Source organism: Apaloderma vittatum, unplaced genomic scaffold, assembly GCF_000703405.1.
Source record: "Apaloderma vittatum isolate BGI_N311 unplaced genomic scaffold, ASM70340v1 scaffold10784, whole genome shotgun sequence".
Taxonomy (NCBI): Eukaryota; Metazoa; Chordata; class Aves; order Trogoniformes; family Trogonidae; genus Apaloderma; species Apaloderma vittatum.
This window is the reverse complement of record NW_009713227.1, coordinates 12,357-21,490: the sequence shown is the minus strand read 5'-3', so window position 1 is coordinate 21,490 and position 9,134 is coordinate 12,357. Positions and strand designations below refer to the sequence as shown.

Genomic DNA, 9,134 nt, shown 5'->3' with positions numbered 1-9,134 from the left:
AGCAGATGCTTAAAGGAGGAGCTCAAGAAACAAGAAGAGAGTAGTGTAAATCTTCCCCTTGCATATCCTTTCCACTTCAGAAAGTGAATAACTTAGGGACTTCCAGAGCCAAAGACTCTATCTGGATCCTTGTTTCTGATAGCTGTCTGTGCACATATCCTCCATGAATTTGTCTAAACCTTTTCTGAACTCATTTATGTTTTTGGCTTCCATAGCATCCTGTGGCAATGAGTTCCACAATTTAATTATGTGCTTTGTGAAAGACTACTTCCTTTTGTTTGTTTTAAATCTGCTGCCTGATAATTTCATTGGGTGCCCACTTGCTATGAGAAGTAATAAATCACAGTTTACTCTTTGCTTTTCCACATTTTTCTTGGGTTTTATAAACCTGTACCATAGTCATCTTAACTTGGAAAAGTAATTACTGTATCTAGTGAGTTATGAGCCATAGTCTAGTTACTTTCTGTACAGAGACTGTTCTGTAAAATTCTACGTTAGTGTAATCTGTATTGTGTAGTGTACTTTGGTTACCACAGAAGCTGGTATGACAGCAGCTGCGTGGCTTTTCTTAACTTGTACTCCCAAGATCAGCAGAGGCCTAAAAGCTCTTCGGTGTACTCAGTGTAACGCTGTGTCATAGGTTAGAAGTATATTTTCCTCCGATAATGAAGGCTTTACTGCTTATCTGCTTTCAATTCATGTGCGGGAGTTGAAAAGCCAGTATAGTATTCCAGACTCTTCTGATCCGAGGGGCATAGAATGAGAAGCTCCACAACAGTTCTGAGGTATGGTGGCTGTAGAAGTTCTGAGGCATCATTCTGCTGGAGGGCTTTGTGTCTCCATAAGGCGTGGGCACTGAGACTTCAGCTGATGCGATCTCATCTGTTCAAATGACAACATTGCACTAGGAGGTCTGGAGGAATCCTGTCTGCGTATTGATTCAGGTCCAGGTTTTATTCTGAGTGGGTTCGTGACTGTGTTACTTCAGATCACAAGTGCACTCTCGGGATAAATCTCTTGATCGTGTCTGCTTACTGTGATTTGGTTTGTGTCTCAGAGATGCCAGACTGTCTTCTTTCAGATTAAACCATACTGAGAAGATGCACTCGGGGAGCAGACCTCGTGCACTCCAGCTGTTGCTGGGAATCTACCATCCATGGGAGTAAACTGGAACTGGGCCAGTGTGAACTCCCCTGAACTGGTGCTGAGTCCTAAGCACTGTTTTGGCCTGCAGGTGCACTCCTCTTGCACTGAACTATTTGCTAATGTAGGGCATATGCAAAGTAGGACTCTGTAGGAGTTTTAAACCATTTTAAACAGTATTAAACTTACCAGTGAGTTACACGAGTTCTTTGCCTTATATTGTAGAGATACCACCACAGATCTTTACAGTGCTAAAACATTCACCCAAGTTCCTGTATTGAGGGGAAGTTATCTAAGGTCGCATAAAGATGCCTGTAGCAGAGGTACAGGTGTAATTTGGATTAATTAAGTCTTGGTCTAAGGCCTGTGTAAAAACCATCCTTTTTCCAGAATGGATTAAAAAGAAGGAAAATACTAACAGCCTTAATTCAAACCAGGCTTTGTAACTGGAGAGTCCTTTCAGAAGGAGAACTTTGTGATATTTTTGTTGTGACATTTGATTGGCAAAACACACTGCTGCAGGCATTCCAGAGCAATCCTGGGACATTACTGATTGTTTTTGTCTCTCTTAAATTAAAGTCAATACTTCTTCTGATAAGCTATATACCTATTGCTGTTGCCTCTGACATTCTTATCATTCAGTTGTTTTTGATTTAAAAACAAGAGAAATTGATATTCTTCTGTCTTTCTGTAATCAGGTGTATGCCACAATCCGTGCCTATTACTTCTGGGACTTGCTGTACATGTATGTATTCCTAGGCAGCATTAAACCCCAAAATACTGTGTATACACAGCAGGCCACACAGTTCCAGAAATGCACTGAATTTTTTGCATATTCACAGCATATTCATTCCATGCAGGCACAGTGACATCGTTGGGGGAAGGAAGAGGTACCAACTAGGAGCAGGTTCTTAATATTTCCAGCAAAAGTAACCCAGCCTGTATTCTTGCCCTTGGAAGGACAGTGAGAGTGATCCGTTGTTCTGCTGGGCTTTGTGTGTCCCTTAAAGCTCAAGCAGAGCTTTCTTGTCTTGTGTTACATGCTGGCATGACAGAGAGAGGAAAACTTTTGAGCAGACTCCTCTACCTAGGAACAGGTAGAAGAAAAAAAAACGGTTTGCGCTTGTGGATCTTGTGTGCCTTGCATATGACACTGAGGTTGAATATGTTCTTTCTTAGGCTGAGTATTTCCTCTGCAACTTGAACCAGCAAAGGGCTGTACTAAAAAGAGACTTCTCAAGAAAGCATTACATTCCTTATTTATCAGAAGTGAAAATTATTGCATTATTAATCAATTAGATGTCAGACCATTGTGCTTTTGACTTGAAAGAATGATTTTATGACTGCACTTTATTTCATTCAAGTCTCAGCAAGTGAGAAGCTTAAAGCTGTGAATCAATGCAAACTTTACGAAAATGTTTCTTTTTGTCTTCTAGGCTACTCGACATGCAGAAATGGTGGCAATCGATCAGGTCCTCGACTGGTGTAAGCAACACAACAGAGATTATACCGAAGTATTTCCACAGTTGGTATTGTACGTAACTGTAGAGCCTTGTATCATGTGCGCAGCTGCCGTGCGCTTGATGAGTATCCTTTCATGCTTGATCAACTGGGGAGCCCTATGTTGAAATGTTCCTCTTTTGGCAGTGAGCCCACAGAGAAAGGCTCGAAGCTGTCAGGCAAAGGCAGCAGGGGCACCATCCTGTGGTGGAAGAGTCTGCAGCCATCTCCATTTACTGCGTCTTAAATAGCGAGAGCCTCAAGAACGAAAGCGATGCGGTGCAATTTTGACAAACAATGATTTCTCTTAGGGATGTAAAAATGCATTTTAGAGATAGTCTGTTTTTATGTAAAATGAGCTAATCTCAGTTCAGTGTTCAGTTTTGAATGTTGTAACAATCAGTAAACTGTGGCTTTGTGTGCCTCTGCTTTGGGATTCATACTTTTCCTTTCCTGAGGAAGGCTGGATGTGCGTCTTCAGCAATGCGTCTTGCATTTCTCGTAAGTAAGTTCTGATTTTATGAGGGAGGAATTGTAGTGCAGACTAATTCAGTTTGAAAAGTACAAGCACATTTCAGGGAAATCTAATGCCTACTTAAATCAGGCTACTGTACTTCCTGCTTGCTTTTCACTTTAACTTAATACCTTAACTCATTAACATAAATTCCACGGGTCGTATATGGCTGTAAAAATGAGCGATTTGGAGGCTGCGGCTCAGTTTTGAGCATCTCATCTGATGATATGGTAGACACAGGAGAACCATTTGAAGTAAGCTCTAAAATGTTTTCCTTTGTTTTTCAGCTAGGGTACTGTGCCTAGCTTCGTTGTCATGCTCTGAGAATCTTATGCATCACTTTAAGAGAATTCAGATGAAAGATGATCAGAAGTCAAGTAAACTTGACTTTACAAGAAAATAATATAAAAAATATAAGTGCTTAAATTAGAGAAAATTGAGAAAAAGTGTGATGTCAGTTTGAAAATATTTAAAAGGATGCGTCAAAGAGGGAAGGAATTATACTCATGGAACAAGGTAAGGAATAAATCTATCTAAAAGATGTGTAATACTTAAAGCAGCAAGTGTTTGCTGCAGGAAGAGATGAGGGAAAAAATATTTTAAACTGCAGAATGTTTAAACACATAATAAATATTAAGTAGCAGCAACTTACTGATTTACTGTATTTCAGCCAAGCCACTAGAAATGATGGTATTTTTGCTCCCAGTCTGTACATGTATGAGGTAAAAGGCATTAGCTTAGATCTAATTCATATAGTTCAAATTTCAAAATAAATATGGAGTGCAAAAGTAGCAGAGGAGTTGTAGTTTGGGTATCAGAAAAGTTTCTCAACAGTGAGGCTACTGAAGGACTAGAACAGATTGGCAGGAAAATGAGACATATTTCTCATTTAAGAAAGTCTGGGCAAGCGTTCAGTGGAGGTATAGTATACATAAGTCTAAACATTTTACAACATTATACTAGTATGCCTATATACACATACAGGTAGTGTTGTATTTATTATATACAGTTGCAGGTGATCCTGCCTTGTATAAGGATACTGATCGGAGTTCTTAGAGTTCTCTTCCACGCTTAACATTTATGATTTTATGAATGTGAGAAAGAACAAGTAACCTATTTCAGCATTGTAAATAAGCACTAAAGGCTCAAAGCTCGGAAAGAATTTTGGTCGGCAAGACAACACTATTGGAAGTCCAGTGTAAACGTATTAAGCACCTTCATGTCAGAGTGTTTGTGAGACTAGCATCTGAATCAATTTGTAGTCAGTACTGGAAGAGTTACTTTTCTAACGTTGGCATGTGGTATTTAATTTTTCTATATATTCAGAACTAAAAAAGGTTCTTGCTACTACAGATCTTTCCTCTGTGGGCAACTGCAGTGGGTTGTATAGTTGTAATTCATTATTTTGTAATGTGAGTGGAGTTTCATTCAGTGTTAGTGACACTTAAATTCTTTGTCATTAATGTTCATGGCCTGGAAAAATATTTTGGAAGGACCAAAAAGGTCTGAGAGGTGACTGTTAAGAATAAAGAACAGGTGTGTGGACAAATGTTTTCTGGTAGGAATCTTATTTGCAGATACCTCAGTGTATGTCTGTTACATTTCCAAGTGCTTGAGGAGTGTATGAAGTAAGTTGGAAACACATTAAACACATTAATAAGAAAGAAGTCAGAGATTGCACTTTAAAAAAAATTATTCAGAATGTTTGTTTTGCCTCACTTTAAGTTATTAGGGAAATTATTTATTTGACTGTCTCAATGTAGTATTTTTCAAACAGATGAGGTATTCAACCTGAAAAAGAGATTTTCTGACCCCCGGATAGTTAAAGGTACCTATTAAATCAGAGGAATAGAAAGTACAGTTGTTTACAATTATTCTATACCTAAAGCATTGTCGTGAAGCATGGAATATGTTATTCGCAGATGTGCTCATGAGCATCATTCTAATTTGAACAGTGCGTTTCTGGCTATCGTGCCAAAGAAGCAGTGGAATTGTTAAAAGCTTTCTACAGACAAGAAAATCCCAATGGTAAGTTTCACATTAATGGATCTATTTTGATCCCAACCTAATTTAAAAGAATGCTGGCACTGGTATTACTGTAATTCACTTCTGATGGTTTTTTTCTCCCTTTCTGTTTCTTCTTGACAGCACCGAAGTCAAAAGTACGGAAAAAGGACCGTCGTAATTAGCCCTGCACTGATGGGAGACAGAAACTTACCCAAAAAATGATACGTGAAGGTTTCTTCAGTGTCCTTGTTTTTAAAAACGTGCAGTGCAATTAAGCTCTGTCTAATGTTCTCTGCAGAGTTTTCGCTCATAGGATACTTACTACCTGTTACTGTGTTTTTATGTGTTTGATTTCTTGTTATCATACATGGCCAAAGAGAACGATAAGTGGCTGTTTTTAGAAAGAGGAAAGTTTACGGTTCAAGTTCACTTGTTTACAGCCAGATGGATCCGTTAACATGATGCCATTTTGTCCAGCACATTCTAGAATATTTTCTTTCTTTCTGTCTGTGGGGAAGCATCTTGCTTTTCTATAGTAAATGTTTGTGTAGGCAAGTAAGTAAATCTCTTGGGAGGTTACATTTGCAAGACTTGCACAGTCCTTGCGCCTGTATTTAATCAAAACTCTTATAAGGAATTGTGCAGTTCTTGAAGATTTGAGATGAGACCATTGTAATGGTTCTTCATGGTTTTTTACACACCTTCCAGCATAAGCCAAATTTTCAGATCTAACTTCTGAAAGTCAAATATGTATGGAGACAGGTATATATGCGGACTCCCATGTCTGTATGCTGTTGCTTTTAAGTGTAGGCAAGTATCACTTAGCTGCACAGCGTCTTTATCGTATAAAGTTGTGGAGAAACTCTCCACAACTCTTTTTAGACTGTTGTTCCTCTTGTGAAAATTAGCTAAAACGTGCTCTATCCTTAAGACTCTGCTAAGAGGTTGAAGTTGTTCTCAGCTACTGAATTACAGTAACTGGAATGGGCAGGTAGATGTGAAAACCAGGAAATGAAATTGGTAACAATATGAAGAAAATATATTTGAGATGTTTCTCTTTTTTGTAGCATTGTTTTGCTTTGTCATTTCCATGTAATTTGCTTGGCCGTGCAGTAATTTGTAATCCAGAAGAGGGCCTTACAGTTCCACTAATGAATTAAGAATACAAGTACAGTTCAGTCTTGATTATACACCTCGTAGTGGATACTTACCTTAAGCATGAAACTGTTTGTAATTTGTTCGGCTGATATTCAGAAGTTTGAGAAATGCCCTAACTCTTTTTTTAGTGTAAAAGAGTGAGTTTAATTCTATAACTGTAAAATTAAAATAAATTTGTATTAAGGTAGAATAAATAAAGTTTAAAAAACTTACTATTAAACTAATCCTTTTGGATATTTCAAATAAATAATTCAAAAATGTTTTTTTTAAAAGAGCATTAAAAGCACGACTTTATTACCATTGCCCCAAATAGCTTAGAATTTGTATTTTGTGCATTTACTTATTGTTTACAAAGTAACATGGGAAAGAAGCATTTTTAACATAATAGCTACTTTTGGATTTTAGAAATAGTACTTCTTTAACTTAAGCCCTTTAACTGACACCTGTGACCTACCCTATTGTCCTAACCATTATTTACAGCACTCTTTAAGTCTTTTCTTTTCCATAAGCCAAGAAGTTACGACTGTGTTTGTAGATTTCATCAACTTTGGAGCTCTGAGGCCTCATGAACCAGACAGCTAAGCTGGAAAAGCTATTTAGGAAAAGACCATTTTTAATGACTGTGAGGGCTTTATTGGAAAGAAGTGGTCACACCTGTGGTTATGGTATTTGGCTGGTAATGTAAGATAGCTATTTGTCTGTACTTATACACGCACACCCCGTTCTCAACTGGACCATAATTTCCTTGTACCTTGAAGAAATCACTGAAGTCCAAATTAATGAAGATGTTAGACTTTCTGGTTTGTCACTGACATCAGTGACAGTAGGAATTGGAGCCTATATATTGTTTTGGACCAGAACCTAAATCTCTCATCGAGTGTTCTTCTGAAGAAGGGCTAAGAACAAAGAGGAAAGTTGTTAGCATTTGGATAGTGTGAGAGTAGGAACCAGATAAGTAAGTAGAAAGATTACTGATAGTAGAACAAAACACACTTTAAAAGCTGTGTCCGATTCTGTTCCTTAAAACTGGAACAGAAATATTTTGTAACAGGAGTCAGTGGTGAGCTGTCACTTGAGAAACTGTTTAAGTCCCACTCAAAGACTAAAAAGGGTGACAAAAATTTCTCTTAAGACTGATCAAGGGTGATGATGTGCATCTTAGAAAAGGTTCATGAAAGAGGAATAGCATATCATGCTAAAAATTATTGTATTACTGAAAGTTTAAAAAGATGCTTCTGTTTACGATTTAGTATTCATGTGTGAGCAGAAAAAAAACAACAGTGTAGTATTAAGAGGCACATTTGGATGTGTGGGGGTTTGCTTGTTTTTTAAGTATTAGCTTGGGGAACAAACTGCTGAAAGTTTACACTGAAAGCAAAAATGTGGCCCATTCTCCTTAAAATCCTGATGCGAGTAAGAACAAATGCAGTACTCAGGTATTCTCCTAGAAGAAAGAAATTAACTCGTGTTTGAAGACAGGCCGCTCACTAGTGCCACAACACGATATCTCACCAGCTGACACGCGTGCGGCCGTCCCCTCCTTTGTGTGCCCAGGCTGTGCCCTCCTCCCTGCCTGCGCACCACTAGGCTCCCACCCGGCACCAGCAGCGCTGCAGTGGGAGCCCGTGGAGGCCAGTCCCGTTGGCCTCCACTCGCCTCTGCCCTCAGAGGCGTGCCTGGGGCAGCGGTCCCTGGCTGATGGGCTGCAGCTCTTCCTAACAATGAGTTCTGAGGTAGCGTTGTCTAGAGCTGGATTCACAAACCTGAGCGCTCCACAAGGAGTTACAGAGATCCTGGGTAAAAAGCTCTGGCTCAGAGAACCATCTCCAAGGCTTAGCTCAGCACAGGGGCTGGAAGAAGGCAGGAGGCAGAAGTGACAGTTCTAACCCAATAAGCTGACAAGTTTCAGGACTCCAGATCTAAAAATGACCTTGACGAGAAAGATAATTGGAGAATACAGAAAGAAGAATGTCAGAAAAAGCATTTAACTGTTCTTGCAATGTGTATCCAGCAAGGAGATGATGTTTGCTAATGGCCACAGAAGCCTAGGCTTGTTTTTTAACTGTGCAACCAAACAAAATCCTGCAGCAAATCATGCCAGTGGCACCCTAGGAACAAGAGCTGATGGGTTAAGCAGCCTGGAAGAAGTGTTGCTGTCTGCTTGCTGGAGACCTAGGTCTCAGGCTTTGGCTCTAGACCTAAAAGAGCATCAAGAGCAACAATTTTAATTGTTACTGCCACCTGCGAAGCTCAGGGCAGCAGCTTATGAATGATGCTATTCATTTTCACAGGGCTTTTACTTATTTTTATCTATTTGTGTCCAGGTTGCCACATAGCAGGCCTCGAGAGCAACAGCAAATGTAGTCAACTGGTTTATTTAAAGAAGTTTAAATGCTTCACATCACCATTTTTCCCTGGCCACTTAATAAATAAATATGTAGGCTTCAGAGTTGCATTTACCTTGGACTGCATTTTTGCCAGATCGTCACAGGCAAACATGATTTTATTTCAGCCTCTGGTTTGCTTGTCAATAGTTTGACATCAAAATATATTGAACCAGCTAGAAGGGCAAGGAAGCAAAACAACACAGCTTTGTCTCTGCTAAACCGATTACAATTGACAACGCAAGGCTATAATAAATATGTCTTGTGACTTGCACACTAGAGGAGAGCCTGAATTTAAATTATAGCTTTGGGTTTTGAAATGCTCACTGATCCATTCCATTCCCATTAAGAGCGCCTTCCGCTCTGCAAAATTAAGCGATATCTTTACATGACAGTTTAATTTAATTTATTTTTCGATATGTACATTT

The 9,134-nt window shown here is 39.0% G+C and overlaps 1 protein-coding gene across 1 annotated transcript; it reads left to right on the top strand.

Annotated features, from left to right (window-relative positions):
- Positions 1 to 2,579: 2,579 nt before the first annotated feature.
- ADAT2 (adenosine deaminase, tRNA-specific 2) lies at positions 2,580 to 5,346 on the top strand (the record flags this gene model as incomplete). The annotated part of the gene is made up of 4 exons (XM_009868292.1): positions 2,580 to 2,730; positions 3,305 to 3,411; positions 5,113 to 5,185; positions 5,306 to 5,346. Coding segments are annotated over 4 exons (372 nt in total), but the record flags the coding sequence as incomplete, so codon positions are not given.
- Between the last annotated feature and the right edge of the window lie 3,788 nt (positions 5,347 to 9,134).